Source organism: Haemaphysalis longicornis, unplaced genomic scaffold (genome assembly GCF_048455015.1).
Source record: "Haemaphysalis longicornis isolate Haplotype H1 unplaced genomic scaffold, Haemaphysalis longicornis Haplotype H1 scaffold_1, whole genome shotgun sequence".
NCBI classification, from domain to species: Eukaryota; Metazoa; Arthropoda; class Arachnida; order Ixodida; family Ixodidae; genus Haemaphysalis; species Haemaphysalis longicornis.
The window spans coordinates 352,739,346-352,763,298 of NW_027526203.1; the positions used below are offsets into that span (position 1 = coordinate 352,739,346).

Below are 23,953 nucleotides of genomic sequence, written 5' to 3' on the forward strand. Positions count from 1 at the left end.
TTCTGTGGGGTCTCGCGTTGTTCAAAATGTCTGAAGGTGAGTGGCGATTTTTGTGCTTTCATTCTTACCTGTTCATCTTCACTGAAGCAGTGGGTGGTTTTCCGGGAAATGTGCTTGGGGCAGCAAGTCGATACGAGAATCGAAATATATTGAACGTTTGTGAAGGACCTGCTTCTCAAACAGCTGCCTGTGTTTTACAAGTACAGCGTTACTATCGATCCCGTAGATTTGGTTGGTCGCAATATTTAGAGGGCTTCAAGAAAAGTATGGGATTGTCACCCAAGTATTGTTTGTTCAAGTAAACGTGATCGCGTAGCTGCTGGAGCAAATTGCCACGCTTTGTGTTTGCTAGCGTTCCGCTTGCTTACTGTTCTTTGCGGGAAAAAAATGCTATCATTTTTCAGTGCCGAATTGGCGTCCGACTAGAGTAGAAACGGCACTTGTAAGGCATATCCATAAGAAGCAGCATGCAGTGAATTCAGATGAATCGTATGTTCGGTTCCCTAGCTCCTGCTTTGCCTCATTTGTCTCCTTGATTATTCAATGTCTTTTCAGTAATCCTAGTAGATATAGCAGTGCAAAGCTGTACAGTCATTGGACAGTTACAAAGTATACTACTACGACCCGCCTGGGGGGACTCGATGGTCAAGGAGTTGCGCTGCTGTGCTAGAGGATGTGGGTTCGATCCCCAGAAACAAAAGCTCCCGTGTGTTGAGACAGCGGTGCACGCTAAAGATCGTTAGGTGGTTGAAATTACTCCTAGCCCTCCAATGTGGCACCACCAAGCAGTTTTAACTTTGTTGCACAAGACCCTCGACATTTGATTTTTTTGTGCCATATTTTACCAGGCACCTGGGAGGGTTTCGAGATGGTAAACACACGAGTATCGTTTTATTTTGTTCCCGGTTTTTGTGCTGCTTAAAAACACTTCGTAAGAATAAGACAGTAAGCGATACTTCGCTTCCTGGGGCAGCCAGGTAACATCACAAGCACTTGACGCTGGTTAAGCTAGCGGCATCTGTTGTGGGAGAAGAAACTGTGCGGCCGCCGTGATTGGCTTTCTGTTGTGTAGCCAGGGAATGAATTGCGACTGCTATCATTTTGTCCATCAGGTGCAACTATCGCCTTCTTTGTCGTTACAGCTGGGAAGCTTTCTAGTCTGCATTGGTTTTCATTGTGGTGTTATCTGTTCACTTGCCAACACCCACCAGAATGGGTGTTTCCCCTCCTATATATATATTTCTTCCCTATGCTTAAAACTGACCAGGAATGCGAGTGTGGTCAATATGGTCGTACAAGAACACAGCTTTTCTAAAAGAGCTGTTTAGTAAAATCATTGAGTATGTCATATTGGAGCAAGTGCATTGTCGTAGCATACCTATATGGCAAGCTTTGCCATGCGTGACGTTGACGTTGTATATACTCGCCCTTCTAGAGTTGAGACATGACTGCAACTCTGCTGTTGCTATGGTGTGCACAGCATTCCAGCTGAACATCTGTAGCTTTCAGTTGTTACTTTGGTTACTTGGCTTGAACACCTCAGTGTGCTGTGCCTCATGAGCACAAATGGGAAGTTTGCAGCAGCTTGTACATGGCTTTTTCCCAATCGCTGTTGTGGAGTGTCGAGGGGCCTCATGTAGAACGGGGCACCAAATGTTTGCTGATGTGTGCTACACATACAACAGGTGGCGCCTGTTTTTTGAAATGGACAAGGACTTATCATACGCATGTTGAAGAAGCCCAGGCAATATAAATTTGTACTGTGTGTCTTGTAGCTCAGCTGTAGCCTTTGTCATTCCCTTGATTGCCCACAGAGGCAGTGCCAACTCTCCTGATTCACAATTGTTGTGTCTGTTTTTCACAGTTTAGGGATGCACTTAATGTGAACTAAGTTCCAGCATGGTAAGACATATTGAAAGATTCCAAAGTGTGCCTAGACATGTCAATATTCAACCAGCTTTTCAAATTTTCGAAGGTAGCTGCGTTACACTGGCTAAGGAACTTAAAATTGACATTACTAATGCTTAGCCTCTGATGGTGACAGCTTCGTACCTGGGGCAGTATGTGGTGATTGTCAGTGTGAGTGCTTAAGAGCACTGCGGCCTTTAAGCACAGAAATTGCCATCAGGATACTTTGCCTAATAACTTCAACATGATATATGTGGCTGGCTAGGCACGTAGTAATCTGGAATTTTTAGTTAAACAGACAATGGAGACAGCATACAACCTTGCTTCAGTCAAGTTTAACACAAACGGAATTTAACTGGACTAGATAATCAAAAGAAAAAATGAGAGTAGTGTGGTCGGCCCCCAGAGGCAGTTGGCACTCTTGTTCATCAATGTCACCAAGTGACATTGCCGACTGCCCCGTATGCATTGGCTGATGCCACTAAAATAAACGCCCCATCAAGAAGGATGTGGTGCCATTACTGTGTGCCTGTTGTGCTAGGACAACATGAGAGGGCTGCTCACTGCAGCCTGGCCGTGCGCTGTGATGGTTGGGAGGAATTATTCACCACCTCAAGTGGTCTGTTTTCTTAGAGGGACAGGAAGAGTTAATTAAGCTCATGTCCAATTCTAGTCGGATATAAACCTGAGCCTGAAGTTTCACTTGAAGCACTCGTGGACCCTATGGCTATGCAAATACGGAGGTGAAATGGTATACTAGGCTCAGTAGGTTAGTGGCAACCCGATTTCCACTTCCTGTCAGACTGCATCCATTAGCGTGCAGTCGGTGTACTTGCTGTACGTCTTTTGCCTGTCCCTACAAATGTGCCACAAGACTATTTGGGAAACATGTAATCTGAAATATGTTTCCAAACTCTTCTTTAAAAAAACATTAGTGTACTGCATTATTAACTTCTCTATCTTGTATGTTGTTTTCATGGTTCTTTTAAAGAGCAGAGGTACAAGTTGACATCTACCTGAGATCTAGCCACACATCTACAAAGGGAAACTATGGAGCTTGCTCCAAAACTTTACATTTGAAGAAGAATTCCTCCTGATTAAGGATTCAAATTTGGGACACGACCTAACTAGGGCAGTCCCCCTACCAGCTGAGCTAACCACAAGCCTCCTGGTTAGTTTAAGCTCAGGCCATAGGGAATAATCGTTCAGTAGAACTGAAAAATATGCTCTTCACATTTCTTGTTGCTATTTTACAACTAGTGTCGTGCATGGCTTGGAATTAGAATTAATTGTACAAAATGGAGTGAAGCCATTCCCCTTCCTGTTAGCACAAAAGTAGCACAAAGAATGTTCTTGAAGGATAGCACACTTGACATAGGACACAGAAGAGAAGGTGAGAACACAGAGCTGACCAGCAGCTAAATATTTATTGCATGGGTGAAACAAATGTAGCCAGTCTTACCCGAAAACCACAAACTATGAGGCAGGTACACGAGACTGCTTCAGGCTCCCTGGCTGCCAGTGCAGGGACTGCCAGTGCAGGGACTGGCTGTGTAACTCATTGTGAGCAACTAACTAAGTAGTCTGCATCTATAGTTTCTGGGCTAGCAGGGACTTGGTGAAAGTAGAAAAAACGGCACAAAAATTTAGTTCCAGTACTGTTTCGATCTACAGATTTTGAATATTGAAAGATGTTTTAGCTTTATTTTGTGATGTAACTGCACTCCGCAGTTTAAGTTTAAATTCAAGAGAAATTTTGTATTAAAAACTAACAGTTTAGTTTGAGTTTGTAATATTTTTAAAAAGCGTATTTATTGAAGTGTTACATAACTATTGTTACATAATTGTTTATGCAGAAAAAAGTGCCCTACTATTAGATGCTTTTTAGAAATTGAATTTTTCCTGTTGCAAGGATTAGTTTGCTATAGCTGGTTTGTTTTGAATGCTTCAGGTGAGTCATTCACAGAACATCCATTTTGCCACTTTGGGCTCTGTTCATTCTTAAGGATGATTAAGATACAAGAATGTATTCAAGTATTGGTAACTGTGGGAACAGTGGCAGGATGGGCAACTTTGTGTACTCCTCCCAATCGCACTCCATTTAGTGAAAAACTCGAGGCAGTTAGGCAGAACAAATAAAAACAGTAAAAGGTGGTGTGCAAAAAGAACAACCCACAGAGTAAGTTCCGGGTTATACAAATGCGCATGTGCCCACGAAGTATGTGTCATCCTTAAGCCAGGCACACACGCATGAATCGTAGTCCACTTGTCAATCACTGAGGGCTGTTGGAAAGCCACCACATCATGACTTGCCCTGTGCCGAACACATCAATCCAAAGAGAATAAACAATAGGAATAAACAATATACTACCCGCTACCTTTAAGTACGGGTAGTATACAGCATGCAGGCACGTCACACGTTTATGTGAGGGCTTGTTGCTGAGGGGGTGCCATTAGGCACAGCTGCAGAAGGAGGGAAGGGCAGGCAGGTGGCTTCTAATGTCAACGCATGGTATTTTATATTGGAACATAGCAAAAGGAAAGTGAGAAAGACAATCGGGAGGCATTGCACTGAAGTAGAATATGAACAGAACAGAGTACGTGGCTGAGCTCCTGTGCTACTAAGCACGGGTTCATCTCCAGCTGCAGCGGCTGAAAAATAGGAAATGTTCCTATGTACAGGATTTTTAAGCATGCAAAAGACTAGAAATTATGAAAGCTAGAATTCCAATTTCTTTCAAAAAATTTTCTGCACGAATGTTCATTCAGGGGGGCAGCTGCATGCCCCCCTTGCATGCCCCATGACTTGTCTTGGGATGTTGTTGCTTGGCAGTAGCAGAGTTAAGGCAGCCACTCTGAAAAGAGTGCGCTGTTGAAAATGCTGCTTCCCTTTCTGCAATCTAAGCACTAAGCACTAATATTCATAATGAAAATACCAAAACTTAAGCTTGTTTTGGCAGTAGTAGCCATTCTGCACATAATGTTTATGTGGCAATATAATTTTAGCCCATTTGCCATCTGTGCTACCATAATGTCTCTGCTGTTTTTTTTTTTTTTGCTTTGTTCATATAAAGCAATGACCCTGCACAGTGCATACAGTCAATATATTCAAGTCAGTTTATTGTTGAATGCTTTTGCATTCAAGCCTATGTTGATATGAATTGAACAGAAGGAATGAATTAATGGAACACCGTAACAAATGGGACAGAGAACAGAAATGACGTACACAAGAGGCATACCAAACTATACAAAGAAACGGCGCTTCTGTACGTTGGTTTATTTCTCTGTCCCATTCTGCTGCTCTGTTGTGATGTGTACCAACTCGCCCAGTGACACATCTTGCAGAATTTATACAGCTTAGTCCAAGTTATTGCCCGTGTAAGTGTGCAGAACCAGAGGCCATCCTGTGTTTTGAGAGGACCGTCTCCTCTGAAGCATCACTCGCCATGGTGGCTCAGTGGCTAAGGCGTTGTGCTGCTGAGCACGAGGACGCGAGTTTAATACCCGGCCACGGCGGCCGCTTTTCCGAAAAGCAAAAACGTCCGTATGTATGAGATTTTGGCGCACGTTAAACATCCCCAGGTGGTCAAAATTAATCCGGAGCCCTCCACTACGGCGCGCCTCATCTCCTGCGTTGCGTCGGCGTGTTAAGCCCTAGAGTTAGTCAAGTTTTGCCAAAATTTGTTGTCCAGTTCGTTGCAGCTGTAGAAGCTAACATCCACGGGGATACTTAAGTACTACATGTCAGCCATGGGCATTATAGCTGATTGCTTCAAGCCAAACTCCCTCTCAAGAATACCGATACAAAGGGGGTGCTGCAGGAACATTTCCGCCCAACTACATATTGTTGTGGGCGGTCCAGCAGGCAGCTCAGCAGAGCCGGAATGCACAGCCGGCCACTTAATTGATATCGCGGGAGCGTAGACTGTTTTTGGGGCCAGTGCCCTGTGATGACTTACACAGACTGATCACCTCTGTGCGAGTGTCGTTTGCTAAGCTGTTCATTCAAGCACGGAGCACACCCTTCTGCTGTTAATCAGCCAGCTTCGTTGATCCTAAAGGAGTATAAAGGCGCTTTAGCTATAGAAACCTGTGTATCCAGGTGGGTCATGTTCTGGTGAGTGTGCCTTAATTAATCAGGCGTGTAAATAATGGGCAAGCGGTTAGTACGTGCATCTCGTTATGGGTAGCCTGGGGAAAAAATATTTCTGAACTGTGTTTCAGCGAGCACTGTTGTGCACTTGGTGCTCTCAATGTCGCTCTTGCAAACGTTGGCCTGGCCAGCTTCCAGTGCCTCGTTGTTGAGCTTGAAGTGTCATGGCGCGTCCAAGACATATGTGTCTTGGGTGATGAAGCGGGTGTCCAGGTGACCCAAAAGTACGCTGATGTTGTGCTGCTGTGCAGTGTTGTTGGGCGATGGAGGCTGTGCTGCATGAGTGATTGGGTGGTGCCCTTTGACAGTTGAGCGTGCAAAGCAGGAGGCCGACCGCATGCATGAGGCCGGCGACCATGAGGCATCGTACAAGATGCTATTGCAGCACAAGGACTGTGCCGATCCCGACCTGTTGTGGCGCCTGGCGCGGGTCACATTCAAGCGGTGCGAACAATCGCCCAAGAAGGAGAGGGACGAGGGACTGGCTGAAGGCATCACGTACCTTGACAAGGCTGTGCAGTGCGGAGGAGACAGTCTGGGCCACGTACACAAGGTGCGCTATGCGTTTTGGTCACTCGGATTCAGGGGATTCTCTCGTGCACCTGCAGAAAAAAAGGGGGGGGGTGCTAAAACGTTCTTCACAGGACAAGCTGTTCACGGATGTCATTGTCACCCTCGAGCACCTCATCACCCTCATATTAGAAAATGCTAGGGATGTGCAAACATTCAAAACTTTCGAATTTCTGAGCGAATGATGCAAAATTCGATTTGTCTTCCAATCGAATAGCACTATTTGCAAAATTCGAAACCGTGCACTTGTGTTCTCCGCTCTCGGCAGCAGGCTTTCCCACACCGCTTTGGGGACGGGAAACCAAATTGCAGGAAGGTGCTTTTGGAGAGCGCCTGTTACGCTCTTGGCATTGGTCCTATGTGCTTCTCTTGTGCTTCTCTCAGAGCAAAAAAAAAAGAACATAATAGGTTAAAGGGACAGACAACCGATTTTTGTCGAGTAGTATATATTCTCTATCCCAAATGAAAGGGCATCACTTAAAGCACCTTAGCGAGAAATGATTTTGTTAACGCCCTAGAACTTTTTAAATCGAAATTTTTAGATGTACGAGCCATATGTGTCCTCCAAAAAATCATGCTGGCAACCATGACATACAGTAGCACGGCAACATACTTTTGTCTGTTTGTGAAATGAAAAGCGGTATTTAAAAACTTCTCCCCAGCTAAAAAAAAGAATGAATGGCAGACTTTCTCATTCCTTTGTGTTTTTTTAATTCACCAGTCTATTTTGCACGAATGAGCCATCTGTTGGGATAGACGACAGGTAGAATGTGGCTTCACGTTGTGGAGGTCGGAAGTTCGATTCTCCCCGGGCACGACTTTTCTTTTTTTTTAAGCTGCTGTTGGCGTATTTGGAAACTGAAATCAAATATTTTGGCAGAACAAACGCCCCTGACTCAGGCAGAATCATCAAAGCTCCTTCACTGGGTCTGTTTACTGAACGCTGCTGTTGATTCTAGGCATGGAGGTTCAGTTGGCCACACTTAGAGCAACCCAGCGATGGCGGGTGGCGTGTCTTAAAAATTTTCAAAATAATGTTTAAAAATACATATACAATTTAAACATATACAAATACTTGTGTTAGAAGGTTTTCAAGAAGTGAATAAACGTTTCGGCAGTTGCAGTACTTGCTGGTTTTGCAGGTAACGTGACAGGGACACATATTGTGGTGTCAAGTTTCGACACTACGAACTGCCACCCTTCTGATTTCAGGAAGTTTGCTGCCAAATTAAAATTATTTCTGCCAAATTTGTTTATAAATTGCTTGTGGTTACTGGGCTATATAAAATGCTGGCTTTCATATGAGCTAGAGAACATATAAGCGACAAAAATAGGTTGTCCGTCCCTTTAAAAAAATCAACCTCAGCTAACCAGGTACTTTGGGACTATTTCTGTACGCAGCTGGGCTCCGTTTCGCAGCCTGATAAGGTGGTCCCCTCAAGCTGCCCTAGTCGGCTTTCTCTAGGTAGAAAGCCCAGATGCGTACTGACATCGTCTTCTATTCACCCTTGTTATGTTGTATTTTATTTTTTTGTTATTGTACATAAGAAAGACAATCAACTTGTCTTGCTTTGCACTCCTAGACACTGAGGTAATGCTTTTTTGACAAGAAGGCATTGACACTGTGGCACTCTGTAAGCTGCCCACTGGCCTTGTACATATGTTATCACCCATGTGTATTTGTGTCCGAATTTCAAATTTCTGATATTTTCTCAACAATGTTGCATGTGTCCGAATTTCAAGTTCCTGATATTTTCTCAACAATGTTGCATGTATTCAGTAATGAAATTAATATGGCATTGTAGCTGGGTGATTCATTGTAATTTATTTTTATGTATTGTTGCAAAAAATCTCCAGTTCTGTTCTAGCGAACTCTGTAAGATTAGAAATAGAGTAATCTCTCATTTATATAGATTATGAGAAAGCATTTGACTCGGTCGAAACATACAGTCATGCAGGCATTGCGGAATCTGGGTGTAAACAAGCATTACGTAAGAATAGTGGAGGATATCTACAATGGGTTCACAGCTACCATAGTCCTCCATAAGGAGAGCAGTGAAATACCTATAAGGAAGGGTGGCAGACAAGGAGAGACAATCTCTCCAATGTTATTCGCAGCATGTTTGCAAGAGTTATTCAGAACATTGGATTGGGAATAGGTGGGCGTAAGGGTTAATGGAAAATAAATCAGTAACCTCAGATTTGCTGATGACGTGGCCTTGCTAAGTAACTTGGGGGATGAATTGCAAGGCATGATTACCGCACTGGACAAGCAGAGTAGAATCGTGGACCGGAAACTTAATATGCAGAAAACTTAAGTAATGCTCAATAGCCTTGGAAGAGCACAGCGGTTTGGGATAGGTGGAGAGGCAGTGGAAGGGGTAAGCAAATATAGCTACTTCGTCCAAGTTGTCACCCCAGATACCAACCATGAGACAGAGATAATTAGATGGATAAAAATGGGGTGGCGCACATTCGGCAGGCATTCTCAGATAATGAATGGCAGCCTACCATTGTCCCTGAAGAGGAAAGTGTATGACAGCTGCATCTTACCGGTACTCACCTACGGAGCAGAAACTTGAAGGCTACTAAAAGGGTTCAACTTAAATTGAGGATGACTTAGCGAGCAATGGAACGGAAGATGATAGGTGTAACATTAAGGGACAAGAAGGGAGCGGAGTGGACCAGGGAACAAACAAGTTTTATGGACATATTAGTAGAAATTAAGAAGCAGAAATGGGTGTGGGCAGGGCATGCAGTGCGAAGGCAAGATAACCGTTAGTCATTAAGGGTAACAGAGTGGATCCCTAGAGAAGACAAGCGTGGCAGGGGGCGGCAGAAAGTTAAATGGGCAGATGATATCAAGAAGTTTGTGGGGATACATCGGTCATTGCTGAGTGCAAATGCTTTCGCACGACTTTCTCCTAATTATCGTCTGCTCCATCGGCCTGCGGAACCGGCTAAGCCGCGGTGAGCAGATGTTGAGAAGACGACCGGTTATGAAAGCTACTGAAATGACCCGACGACCCGACAAGGAGCTGAAAAGATCTGAACACCTTCGACTGGCTGGTGCTTGGGCAGCTTTTTTTTTTCTCTGCCGCTGGAAGGCGCTGCATTCAGCGGTCTAAGCGGCGTCTGTTGGGCGACTTTATTAGAATGACGAGTAAACGTCTGTTTTGCAAGCTGTGTCCTCACTTAACAGTATATATCTTACACCGTGGTTAGAATGGAGGCCTTATCAGCTGTCTGTAGCAGACTTTGCCTTGTGTCCTCTCTGTCAACATTTCGAGACATCCGCGGTCCCCCGAAAAAGATGTTTCGAGATAAAAGGGGGCAAATACATGGTGCCTATGGGAGGCGAATGCACGGTAAAAAAAAGTTTCGACTGAACCAATATTTCGAGATATCAGAGTTTGAGTTAACGAAGGATTACTGTATTGCAAAAATGGAGCTTTCACGACAAAAGGATTTGGCTTAGATTTGCTGTGCAAATCTCCACTATAACCGTGTCAGTTTGGAATGTTTTCTTGTATGTGGAAGGTTTAAAAAGGGTTCAGTCAGGGAAGTAATATTTTGAAGTGAGGTGCAGAATGAGCGTGGATCCTGTAGGTCTCCACCCCGAGTAGGAGCAGTTGCGGTCTTGCAACGGAAACTGGTGTTTCTTGCACTGTGGCCTTTTTTCTTGCACTGTGGCCTTTTTTCTTATTTAGGCGAAAAACCAAATTTTCCGTGTGTCGAGATTTTGTTTCTTGTAAGTACTGCCAGGTGGCATGAGCATGAAGTAATCCATAGCCCTCCACTGTGGTGCACCTCACAGCCCATGTGTAGCTTTGGTGCGAAAACCCCAAAAACTTGAAATGTAACCTTCAAATGCATTGGCAACATATATTTGAGGGCAGCTATCGTAAATCTGGACAAAAGCGCACCTCCCACTAAGACCTGACTCTCTAGTGTCCATTCATATTGCTCGATATGGGAATTTTCACAAGCCAAAGTGGACAGTTCAATGGTGTGAAGATCAGTGCCTTCGTCGAGGAAGATTTGTGCCCTCGTGTATTTTTTAGCGGCTGCCTGCCCAGTGAACACTTGTTTCAGTAATGAAAGAAAAAAGTTTTCCCAAGAGTGTTAACTGCGTATTTCAAGCAATCACTCGTACAATCTTTTTGCAGTGGTACAGCATTTTGATTGGCTCCAAAAAGGACCATCCATCAACTAAGGAGAGGATTCAGGATGGTTTTCTGATCAAGAAGCATGTTGAGGTAAGCTTGTTTAGGAAATTTTCTGCAGGTTTGTTGTGCACATATCTTTATAAATTGTGGAATATATGGGATTCTTGGGGGCGACCTAGCCAGTTCTCCGGTGTAGACCACCACACTAGCTCCTGGCGCGTCAACCACGTGGGCTCCCGCACCTACGGCAGCCCAGCTAGGTTCGCCGATACGAGAACACAGTAGACAGTAGTGCCGAAGCACAGCCAGTTTTTTGGGACCTCCCAAAGCATGCGAGCACAAAGCTCGATGGCGTTCACCGATCACGCCATCTAGTCGTGATCGCGAGTCGTGATCGCGAACAGGAGGCAGGCACTCATGGCGCGCGACAAACAACAGTTTCCACCTGAGATACGTGGTCCGCCGTGGCTGCGCTGTTCCTCCGATGTCCCCCAGACCGGCTCTCCGATCTCACTGTCCCACGTGTGCATGGAACTCTGGTGCCATCTCTTAGGGCTCTGTTGAACCAGCAACGCACCCGACCGGTTTTCGGAGCATCGCTTAACTCCCCCGGAGCACGCACAGACTCGGATTGCTGGTCCCAGGTCTCCATGATTCCCAAAAAATGTAGGCTAGGTGCCTTGATTGCAAATTGCACTTTTTCTTTGTTTTAGTAGGCACACTCTACTACATATTTGCCTGCACTGCTTTTTGCATAAAATACAGTAAAAACCCTGCTCCCTCATAGTCTCAGGATCTTGTTAAGTCTTACTAGCGGCAAGGGATTGGATCAGGTAGCTAACTTGAATTGACAATATCATAGTTCAAATTAAGAAAGAGAAGTGGAAGAGTTGGGCTGTACTTGAGTTGTCTTGTGACACAAAATCCAAGGCACCATTAGCATTGGTGCTGGTGGCTGCAACTTTTGGAGTGAATTCATCCGCCAAGAGATGTCCCATTTTGTCCATGATAGGTTTAATTGGAACTGTCAAAACAAGTTCTGTTTCCTGCTCATAAATCTTGTTTCTTTTTAAGTTGTAACCTTTATTTAACTTGTCCCTGAGCAGTTTCACTTGAACTACACTTGAACCATCTTGAAACATGTGTTGCAAAAGCTGCACCACGAATATTTGGTGTTTCAATGTCTCAACTATGCATTTTTTGTTTTCATTTGCAGAGAGCAATTGAATTGATGCCTCAAGACCCACTCAACTACTACGTGCTTGGAAATTGGTAACTAGTTTTTATTCTTGAGCTTGTACAAAAAAAAAAAAAATTGTAGGGTTGCAAGCAAGCAACTGGTAGTTGACGCAGGAGAAACATTCATGTTGTCACTGCATTTGTTTTTGCCCTAAGACATGGCTAGGGAAGTTGGAAAGCCTGCCCTACCGGGCGCATTTGCATGTACATTTGCATGTACATTTGCATGTACTTTTTCTTCTAGGTGCTATGAAGTGGCGGGTACCCCTTGGTACATCCGAAAGGCAGGACAGCTGATATTTTCTGAAATCCCGTGCTCCAGTTATGATGAGGTATGACTTCAAAAATCTAGCAAGTTTTTATGACTGAGTAAGTTAACGCAACATTGATGTGAGTTGTGATCATGGTCTAATTGTCTTTTTCTGGCTTATATTTGTAGAGTGAGAAAAATTCCTCCATGCCGATGTGCTGACTTGGGCTATGATGACCCACTGGCAAGTCTGCAGGGCCAAATTTACTGAGTTGCTGGCATGTTTAACATGTACAACCCGTGCATGAAGAAAATATTAACCATGAAGTGAATGAAAATTAAAATTTTGCCACTGAGATAGCATAAAACCACATAATCACGCTAGTGTGATGTCGTTACTGCAGTTGGCGCCAACTGTGGACTGCGCGTGATCTAGATGTTCAGTGCATTCAAATAAGCGAAGGTTCATGACACACTAAATAGCTGAGGGATGGAGTGCATTCAAATAAGCGAAGGTTCATGACACACTAAATAGCTGAGGGATGGACTACACAGGCTAAACTGCACAATGCAGCCACAAATGCTACTTTGGCCACATTGTCCTTCTGTGATAGGAATATGGATGCCCCTTAGTGACAGGAAGCATGCTTTGTTGTGCTCTTTTGCACACGTTGTCTTGTTAACTTGCAATGTACTGAAGTTTTGTCTGAGCATTGTGTCACAGCGGTATGATATGAGCATTGTGTCACAGCTGCGCGGCAGTGTAACTGGCTCTGTACAAATTAACCCTTTCAGGGTCAATGACGTACATGTACATCCCTGGCAAATACCTCCAAAATGTTCAATGGCGTACATGTACGTCATTGCCGGTATGTTTAAAAATCGCCTTTTTTTGATCATTTCTCTCGCTTGGCATGTGCTGCCACACTGCAGAAATACGTGAAATTTTTTTTCTGGCGCCGATGGCTCTTTTTTAATTTTACGCTCTACTACAGTGGTACAGCCGCTATCGCTTGCATGCGGCGCTCGGCTTCTGTTTTGTCCTCCGGGCGCTTCCCGCTTCTTGCGCCCGCAAAACTTTCTTAAAATTTTTATGTTACTCATGAATAAACCACATGTATGTAACAACACAAACGATTGTTTTTGTCACTTTGTGATTACCCTAAAAATATTACAATTTTTTCTTGAAATAGATTTGTTTGAAGAATCTATTTTGAGAAATAGATTCTTATTGCTGATATAAATCAGCAATAAAAAATTGACCCTGGGGGGTCGCATTTTGCGAAAATGCACACTAAAGGAACAAGCGCAATCGTTGGGTTGGGTGGTCAACGTCATCTGTGCCAAACACATAACTTTTTTACGTGCAGCGGAAAGGTCACACTTTCGTTGAAAAGTTTGTTGCCGCGTTCCCACACTTTTCTTCGCATTTTTGGGCTGCGCCATTTCGACGCATGTATGTCATCGATTCTCCCATGTGCGTCACGAAGCAGAAATCCTGGTATTGGACGGCTTTTCTCACTCTTCCGGCGAAGAGAAGCGTAGTTTCTTAAACGTCAACGGTTCGCGGTGGCACCTTGGGTAATTAGTGCTTCCTGCAGCACACTGAACGTTATCGTGTTTGTCTATATTTATCTCTTTTACTCTATTACCACGGTTCTCGTTAAGGCACGTTGCTAGGGCGACACGATGACGACATAATGGCGATGCCGACTTCCGAATTGGCAGACCGCCTTGTCACACGACGCCGACGGTGACCCGAACATGTTGGCCGATCGAAAGTCCGCATGGTGTGACTAGCTCGCTAACCAAAGACGCTGACAATACCAATCGGCCAAATGGTCGTCTGCAATCCATTGAGAAGCAAAAACTGCACCCTGACAATATTCGTGCCGTAATGAATGTGACTCTGTTCTGTTGGTTCCTAGAGTGTGATAAACATAGTAAGGTCTGTGGAGCCCATACAACTCAACACTAGCACTAACGCGATCTGCATTTCCGAAGCCCTTCGCTTTGGTGACAATTTGTTTCCCGGAGTTGCAAACTGCATATTCGTGTGCGACCAGCTATGCTTGTAGAACATATAAGCTCATTTAAGAGCATAAAAGGAGTTATGGAAGGTTTATTTGATAGGGAATCAATATCGACCAAAGTTTTTAGCGTAAAGAGTTAAAAAAAAGTACGGCAAGCACCATTCCCGTAGGGCGAAATCAGTCTCAGCCGGGTACACATTTGTGATCGTTTTTCGCCCCAAACAGGGCTGTTGCTGAAGGTCAGTTATGATAGGGGCTTTATGGACCAACCTTACTGTGCAACTGTTACTATTCAAGAAATGTTCAATTAACCACCCAGGAATCCTTGAAATCAAGTTGAGAACATAGACACAAAGGGTGGGTCTTAAACTAGTATAGAAGTTATTTACGCACAATCTTCAGTATTGTTGTGATGCAGTGGACTAAAGCTCGCAGTCATTCAATCAAAGTCGCAGGTTCAAATCCCGGCAGCGTGTTGCTTTTTCCTTTTTTTTTTGTGTGTGTGGTCTTTTGTACACCCTTTGCCAAAATTTTCTAGGCCAATTGTAAGCCTTCTCAACCACAAAGAATTTAAAGAATAAGCTTTACCTTTAAATGCGACAAACTATTTAATGACGGGATGGAAGAAAGGTGTTTTCTCTAGCTTTCCTGCATAAAACGTTTCTGCCTTGCTCCGGACGTAAACTTGCACATTGACTTTTTGAGGCGATTCTTTAGTCATTTGCTCGCATATTTTAGACTCCCATATGTATCACGACATATCGTCGCCCTGAACGCGTGGTGACAGGGCTGTTCTCTTTTTGCGTGATCTTTCGGTGTGGTGTGGAAGCGTTAATGTCCCACCCCATCCCTTCTGACAGCTTGTCCAGCCGTGAGCGGAGTGCAGAATTCATAAGCAATGATAAAAACAAAAAAACTGCGCAAACGAAGCGCAGAAAGTCGGAAGGCCCCGTCCCAAAGCGATGCCGCGGCGCAGAATATTGAATTAGCAGACCAAGGGGTTATACAGGAGGAGGCTATGAGTAGATGCGTATAACCAGATGTTCTTGCAGACATCACCGAGAAGCAAGGCATCGTGGGCACTCACGCTCGCGCGGGGCGAGGAGATAGGCGAAATGAGGGAGAATCGCGGCGCGGGCAAAAATGCGATGTTTTCATTTGCAATAACTCCACTGATACTGATATGAACAGCCATGTATCGGAAAAACCTCCTTCAGGGCCCCTTTAACTAGCTTTCCTCACCAATGAATGTGTTGGGGAGTGTTAACGGTTCACCCCAGGTGCCAAGCTGCCAGCCCGGGGGCACATAGTTTGAATTATGCATGGCAGAACCGACTCACATCCGAATTAAAAGGCTTCTTTATACGTTCTATGGGAGCTCAACCAGACCAAACCGTACATTTCGAATTATGCATAAAATCAAATTATTGAAATTTGAATTAATGAGCTTTCACTATTTGTGATGCATGCAATCAAGTGAACACTGCTGGCCACCTCTCATCTCATTGCATTGGAGTCTGACCTGAGCATCAACTATTTGTGAAGGTCCTCGCAGCTCTTGCCTCGGCAAGGACTACACCTCGAGTCACTTTGGTTTGATAGACTTTGCACCTCGCATTTCTGATAGACCTGCGTTGCTGTGACATACCTGTTTCTAGCTTATCCCCATAACTTGGTTCCTTTTTAACCATCTCTCTATTTGTATGCACTGAATGTGCAGTAGTGCCTATGATGGTTTTGCGTCACCAGCATGGGGTTGTTTAAAATACACATCATTTGCATGTAGCCTGTATGCCGAAGGATTTTTGCATTCAGTTTTGTGCGATACGTTACAAGTAATCCTCCAATGTCAGCACTTAAAAATAAGTGCTGCCAATGACTCCTAAAACTCGTGTGTTTGGCAAATTTGAATAAAATGTTTCACAAATAGAGTAAAAGCTCGTTAATTCGAGGGGGCGCCACCGGCTGCCGAGTTGTGCGGGCGTGCTTCGCATCGGCTCGTCTTTTTGTGCTAATTGCGTCGGCTTATCAACTCGTACCCCGCCGAAAATGCATCGTACGACTTTCTGAAGTCTCAAGGACCATCGGAACACCGGAATCCGAGGTAGGGGACCATTTCTCCAACAATTTGAGCCCCTTTTGTGGATCCTCCATAGGCACCCCGTCGTTAAGCCTAATGAACACCCGGCCTCGGCCGCGGTAGTCGCTAGGCCTGGGACCGTGCCGCGACGTCTCGCGGCTAATTGCTTGTGTTAAACGACGTCGTCGCTCATCAGCTAAGCGGCCGTTGACCTAAAATGGCGACCGCCATGAGAGTCGAAGTTGAAGGCGAAGAGATTTTACCAGAACAAGTCTCGAAAGCGCTGGGGTGGAAAACCGCCGGTGAAAAGCTCAAGCAGAAAAAGAACGGCAGGCTAAGCCTAACGCTACTTCACCAAGAATGCCAAGATGGCGGCGGACCCGCCAACGGTGACGGTCGACGTGGAACCCAAGATAGCGGCGCTCCAGGAGGCGCTAGCGGCGGAGACCCACGTCACCACAAGGCGGGAAGTTTGAACAAGGGGAGGCTGTTGCGGGCCGCTCGCATGCCGGACCTCCCTCGCGATGACATAAAGATCGTCATGAGACCCCGGGGTGGCCTCCAAGTCTGCGAGGTGTCCCGCGTGGAGATCAGTCGAGCCATCACCGCGGCGGCGCAAGTCGGCGGGGTCGCGGCAAAGGATGACGTGGTATGCCCGAATCGCCAACAGAACATCGTCATCGTAAGCACGCCAAAGAGAGAGAACGCCGACAAGTACGCCCTGGTGGAACGCATCGTCATCGACGGGACGTCCCACGATGTGAGCGCTTACACGAGTCGGCGCCTAACGGTACGGTCAAGGGAGTGATACGGGGCGTTCCGCTGACGGACACCGCCCGAGAAATCCAAGAACTCGTGGTCCACGAGCACAACCCGTCGGCCCTCCAGGCGAGCCGGATAGGCAAGACCACGTCCGTCGTCATCGCCTTCGCGGGGCCCAAGGTTCCCAACTACGTCCGGTATGGGAACCTCCTGGTCGAGTGCTTGCTGTACCGCAAACAGATTAACATCTGTTACCAGTGCGGCCGCATCGGTCATCGGATGGATGTGTGCCCCAATCCCCAAAACAGAATCTGCCGGGGGTGCGGCGTCGCCAACCCGGACTCTAAACACACCTGCAACCCAAAGTGCGGTCTCTGCGGGGGCAACCACCTCACCGCAGATCGGGCCTGCAAAGCCCGTTTCAAGACACCCTACGTGGTTCGGCGCCGGCGCTGGGAACGCCGACGGGCCGAAGCCGAAAAAAAGTCAAGAACGCAGTGGTCCTACAGGGCGACCCCAACGCAGCAACAGCCCTCGCTGCCGATCGGCAACACCGGCCCGCAATGGGGGCCACCAGAGCCGACGACGCTCCACGTCCCGCGGACCAAGGGGCACGGGCCGGACTCCATCGGGCGGCCCCTCGGGTTGCCGCCGTGCACCAACGTCGGGCGGTGCCAAGGGTGGCCGGAGCAGCAGCTGCAGACGCGGGTCCCGTTCGAGATCGAGGTCCAAGTCCCGGGCCGGGTCCCTTCGACGGAGGAACGCCGAAAAACAGGTGGGCTGGCCCGACAGGTCTTCCGTCGCTCTCGCATGCGAGGAGTCCCCTCCTCTCAGTCCCCCTTCCTCCCCTCCTCCTCCCTCTAACCAAAGCGTTCCAACCGCTGAATGTAGCGAATGCGCGGATCTGAAAAAGCTAATCGAAAAGCAGAACGCTCAAATCCACCAACAGCACCTGCAGATCAGGGCGTTAATGGAGAAAATGGATGCGCTAGCTAGCGGAAGGCTCGCTGGGGCAGTTATATCAAACGAAGCGTCCGGGGACGCCAACACGAAACGCAAGGTGCCACGGCGGGACCCCGCACCTTTACCCGATCGGGAGGCGGAACCGTCAACGTCGTTGTCGCCCCGTCACGAGAAAATGGACGCCGAGACCTCGAAGCCGGAGGGGGCGTCGCTAGAGCCAAGTCAAATGCAACAGCTACAGGATGGCCTGGCGGCGGTCCTCGCGGCCGTTAACCAACCCAACAGCAGAACGACATGCAAACGAAGCTGGAGCTCCTAGGGTCCAAAGTGGGAAGCCTGAAGCACGAAATGGTCGAGATTGAGAGCAGGATGGAGGACTTATCCACCAAGCTGGACCAACAAGCCGCCAAGACCTCGTCCTTGGAAGCAAAAATGCGGTACACGGACCTCTCTGGGAAGAGAAGGGAGCGCGCGAGTACCAGTAAAATCAAGGGGGCGGTCGCAAGTAGGCGCGACCAGGTGACCTCGGACGACGATGAAGAGGAACAACAATAGACGCAACCGTGGGGGGGAGACCACGATCTTTTACCAATGGAACTGCAGGGGAATCAAGAACAAATCGGCAGAACTTCAATTACACATCGAGAGCCTCGACCAGAAGCCGGACGTGATCGCGCTCCAGGAGACCCGCGGCAGACCCAGAATTCCAGGATACGTGACTTACACGGACCCGTCGAAAGAAGGGACGGCGGTCCTGGTACGCAGCAACGTGGCGGCCACCTAGCACCTCACGGCCCAGGAGGGCTGCGAACACACCCTGGTCGAGATACACACGAGAACCATAGGTAGCGGAGGGAACCTGTTCGTGATGAGCGCCTACTGCAGGCCATCACGCAGGGACCTCGATTTTGATGAGATGGTCGGGCAGGCGAAGCAGCTGGCGGGGAACAGGCCGTTCCTGGTCCTCGGAGACTTCAACGCCCCGCACACCACATGGGGTTACAAGTTTCAATCCAAGCGGGGCAAGGCCCTCGCGAAGACGATGGAAGACCTGGAACTGGCGCTCCTCAACGAGCCTGGGGTAGCGACCCGAAGGGAACCGGCACGAACCGGGACACCGTCCCGGACCTCTTGTGGCTCGCGGGGACTCTCGACGCGACCTGGCGCAACGAGGACGTCAGCCTGGGATCCGACCACGACATCCTGAGCGTGACGATCAGAGGACCCAAGTTCAGAGCGGAAATCGGCACGGCGAGGATCACCGACTGGGACCGTATGCGCAAGTGCGGGGCAGAAGCGGCCGAATCTTCCGCCGAAGCCGAGGAGAGTAGTGGAAGACCGTACGCGGAGTGGGCAAGAGAACAGAAGGCCGCGCTCGATAAGTTCACGGAGACCGTTGCCACGACAGCAAAGACACCGTTCGTCGATGCCAAGCTCGCGCACATGTGGGCGGCTCGACACTCGCTGACTCGGAGGTGGAAACAGCAGAGAAGGAACACAAAGCTGCCCAAGCGCATAGCCTCGCTGAACAAGCAAATCTCCGAGTACGCTGCCAAGCTCTGCCAGGAGAACTGGATGAGCACGTGCGACGGCCTGCAGGGCATGCTGTCCGCGCGCAAGACCTGGTGCCTCCTGCGTCACTTGGTCGACCCGCTAAATGGTAGGGCGGCCACGAACCGAAACCTCACCAAGGTACTCAACGCCTACGGCGGGGTCGGCAAGAGGCTCATCGAAGACGGAGCGCGGGCAGTTCCCGCTGCCGGAGGAATACGGGGGACCCGAAAATCCGGAGCTGGACGAGCCCTTTACCACCACAGAATTACTGACGGCCATCGACGAGAGTAATAAAAAGAGCGCGCCTGGCACGGACGCCATTACCTACCGACTCCTGAACAACATGAGTGACGCGGCGACGGCCGAGCTCCTGGAACACATCAACCTGGCCTGGGAACGCTCGGAACTACCCGCGGAATGGAAGGAAGCAGAAGTGAGATTTATTCCCAAGCCGGGCAAACCGCTGACAATCGAGAACATGCGCCCGATCTCGCTCACGTCTTGCGTGGGCAAGGTCGTGGGAACGCATGGTTCTCCGAAGACTCCAAGGGTTCCTGGACGAGACGAACCAGATGCCGGCTACTATGTACGGGTTCCGCCAGCACCTGTGCACCCAAGACGTCCTCCTCCAGCTAAACGAACTGGTGTTCAAGAAGGCCACAAGACACTCGCCCCGCGGGATACTTGCGTTGGACCTCAAGGGGGCCTTCGACAACGTGTCCCACGGAAGCGTGCTCGAGAACCTCCGCAAGACGGGCTGCGGCCGCAGGACGTACGGCTACGTCCAGAACTTTCTGACCAAGCGTACGGCGACCATAAGGATAGGAGAGGAACGGTCCGACCCGATCGAGCTCGGAGACAGGGGCACTCCGCAAGGGTCGGTATTGTCTCCGCTGCTCTTCAACCTGGCCCTCCTGCCCCTGCCTAGGTTACTCCAAGAGATCGAAGGCGTGGACCACGCATTCTACGCCGACGACCACGCATTCTACGCCGACGACATTACGGTGTGGACGTCCCAAGCGGGTTCCGAAGCCTGGGTGGAAGAAACCCTGCAGAGGGCGGCGACCACCGTCCATGAGTACGCCACGACCTGCGGGCTGAGCTGTGCCCCGCAGAAGTCGGAGCTGTTGATGGTGCAGCCAGGTAGGCCCAAGAAGGAACCGCCACCGAACGTAATCGTCACGATTAACGGCACGAAGTCCACACAGCAGGTCCGCATCCTGGGCCTGTTGCTGCGCGACGACGGCAAGGCCACCGCGGCCACACACAAGATCAAGACCGTCTCCGAGCAGATCTCGAGCATGATCAGAAGAGTCACCAACAGGAACCGAGGAATCAAGGAAGACGACGCCCTGAAATTGGTGCAGGCGTTCATCGTGTCCCGCATCACTTACTCTGCCCCGTACCTCCAGCTGACGAGGGCGGACCGTGAGGCCTTGGACACGGTGGTCAGAAAGGCGACCAAACTCGCCCTGGGAGTGCCCGTGCATTCGTCCACGCAGAAACTTCTGGGCATGGGTAGGCACAACACGGTAGACGAAATGGTGGAGGCCCACCTCTCTAACCAAAGGATCCGACTAAGTCAGACCGAACACGGACGGGCCGTCTTGCGCAAGGTGGGATGGAGCATCGAACCACAACCAGACATCGAGACATTACCTACCGAGTGGAGGGACGTCGTAAAGACCAAGCCCCTTCCCAGGAACATGCAGCCCGGGAAAAACGAAGGGAGGCGATCTGCAAGGGCCAGGGCGCTGTCCCGCCAGCTCAAAGAGGACCCCGACGTCCTCTACGCGGACGCGGCGCTTCCCAAGTACGGAACCAAGGCTACGGCGGCGGTCACCACCATAGACACCCTGGTGACCTGCGCATCGGTCCGTACGACCCAGTCGATCGAAGCAGAGGAAGTTGCCGTGGCCCTCGCGCTAACACATCCGAGGGCCGGCACTATAGTTACGGACTCTAAGAAGGCGTACGCCAGCTTCCGAAAAGGGAGGGTGTCTCCCGCGGCACATGCGATATTGTCCAAGCGAAGGCCCCCGAGGCGAGCCTTAGAGCTCGTGTGGGTGCCGGCTCACTCGAAGGTGGAAGGAAACGAACTGGCCGACCACCACGCCCGAGAGTTATCCGTCCGGGCCGAGGACGAGCCGGCGCAGCTTCGCCCCGTCACGAGCTATAGAGAAATAACTGAAATGTAGAGAGCGTAGGTGCAGATTTCCCAGGCCTCACCCACAATTGAGCCGAAAACAGCAGACCGTAATCCGAAGAATACAGGCGGGGTCGCTAGCGCATCCCACACTTCTAAACAAGATGTTCCCTGTCAGGTACGAGAGCACTTGCCCGTTCTGCAAGGAGAGACAAGGCACTCTGGCACACGTCCTAGCCGAGTGCGAGTCTCTTAAGATCCGCCCGCCCCCCACCCCTATTCCCACACCCGACCCCCGAGAGCGATGGGAGACCTTGTTGTCTAGCCCCGACCTGACGATCCAGCTCGCGCTGGCAGCCAGGGGCCAGGAGCTGCTAGACGCATATGGGACCCGAGAAGAGGGTTCCACCCCATCCGGTGCCTGCGTGCACTAGCCAATACCTCATTGGGCTCAATAAAAGTTGATTCTGTCTCTCTCGTTAATTCGAACCACAAGGGGACTGTCTCAGTGCAAATTATTGAAAGTTCAAACGAATGGAAGTGAACAATAACAACAGTACACTGCAATTGGAAAGCCGTTGGGCATGTCAACGCTTTGATGCTTGAAATAGCGGGGGATTGCGACCTGCCTTGTCTCCTTAAAGGCGACGTTCAGCACTTTTTGCTCTAACAAATGAATGTAGCGGAGAGCCTGATCTCAGCCTTCTTGAAAATTGAAGAAGCGACAGGCGGCATTTCATCTGGCCATCACTTTCAAGCAAACAGCCGTACTATGCTTCGTCCTCGTCCTCCTTGTTGTCGTTGGCAGCGACAGGTTCTGCACATCTGGCTTGTGATTTGATGCCCTCACCTATCAGTGTACCACACACACACCACTGTACTCGCGTCCTCATCGGCCAAGTTTGCAAAGAGCATGGTTTTCAAAATGGCCGCCATGCAAGAATTAGATTGGTTTTACCTTATTTTGCCCTCTGTGTACAGGGCAGCCTCGTGTGCAGGCACAGGGTGTGTACCTCTGGCCACGTGACAGGTGCCAAGGCATCGGCGTGGTGCCGCATAGTTAAAAATTATCCGTGGCCCAATCTACTTGGGTTCAAATTAACAGGCTTCTTTATACATAGAGTTCTATGGAAGCTTGGCCAGACCAAATTGTACAGTTCAAATTATTCATAAATTTTGAGTTATTGAAGTTCGAAATAACAACCTTTCGGTGTACTAAATTTAGCAAAATTGGGAGAATGGAGAACAGTGAGGGACATATAATGTTTGTTCCCAACAAGTTTGGTTTTTCATATCAGGCAGAACACAGCTTGAAGACCAAGTGTGGCTTTTCGTATCCACCAGAACACAGCTGGAAATTGAACCAGAGACCTCAAGCACAGCAAAAGAAAAAAAAAAAAAACTCCTTAGCCACGTTTGCGCAAATATTGGTCTCAAACGGGGCCAGCAGAATGGCATCTGTTCGACAGCGACAGTTTGGTGTGTTCCATTCCCGTTAAGCCCCATTTTAAGTGCTTGCAAAATATAAAAGAATGCAGAGAGCGAGAATTCACGTCTGCAACCAGACACATTCGGTAGACCTGTCCAAGTGGTCTAAGTAAACCCGTAGGCCCTTCATTATCTCTTTCATGCCCTTTACTATGGTGCGCTATTTGAGGAAACATAGGTTTATCTATCACCAAATGGCACTGTTGTCTGTTGGACCACTCAGTTGCATCTGATTAACTATCTTTGTGCATGTTCTTTGTTTTCAGGCGCTGCAGCATTTCATGAAGGCTGAAGAGAGTAAGTGTTCCTGTGGTGTTTGCTTTTACTGGGTGGTGGGTGGGGGAGTATTGGCAATCCAAGGTTGCCCATGTCTCTTGGGGCAATCCCAGAAGAGCTAGTGACTGAGAAACAAACCTGAGGCAGAATGGTTTTTGGATTAAACTGACTAGGTGCCCAAGTACAGATTTGATGGTGAACTGAAAGCTGGTACTGTTGGCCCTAACAGTGTAGTTATGCTGGGCATGCCCCCCAAAAGTGCATGGGGCAGTGTACTTCAATTTTTCTTGTATGCATGCCAGCTGTTGAAGAATCACTTTGGGATAGTTTTAGTTCTATTAACAGCACGGGTGGCTAGGACT

General features: G+C 48.4%; 2 protein-coding genes across 7 annotated transcripts in view; both read left to right on the forward strand.

Annotated features, from left to right (window-relative positions):
• LOC144154886 (nuclear receptor coactivator 5-like) overlaps positions 1–23,953 on the forward strand; it is a 69,662-nt gene that overhangs the window by 44,602 nt on the left and 1,107 nt on the right. For all 6 annotated transcript variants that reach the window (XM_077685977.1, XM_077685976.1, XM_077685978.1 and 3 more), the window contains one exon: positions 23,582–23,612. The gene's annotated coding sequence lies outside the window, so the exon portion shown is untranslated. The remainder of the gene's footprint in view (positions 1–23,581; positions 23,613–23,953) is intronic.
• LOC144159907 (regulator of microtubule dynamics protein 1-like) lies at positions 27–12,377 on the forward strand. The gene is made up of 5 exons (XM_077691566.1): positions 27–36; positions 6,370–6,614; positions 10,801–10,890; positions 12,017–12,072; positions 12,284–12,377. Exons 1-5 carry the CDS (start codon positions 27–29, stop codon positions 12,375–12,377), a joined length of 495 nt encoding a protein of 164 aa, XP_077547692.1.

Bases quoted from the DNA above. Each gene is read 5' to 3' on its own strand.
- LOC144159907 (XM_077691566.1), top strand. The intron at 6,615-10,800 runs GTGCGCTATGCG...ATCTTTTTGCAG, and splicing joins GTCTGGGCCACGTACACAAG to TGGTACAGCATTTTGATTGG. The intron at 10,891-12,016 runs GTAAGCTTGTTT...TTTCATTTGCAG, and splicing joins TGATCAAGAAGCATGTTGAG to AGAGCAATTGAATTGATGCC.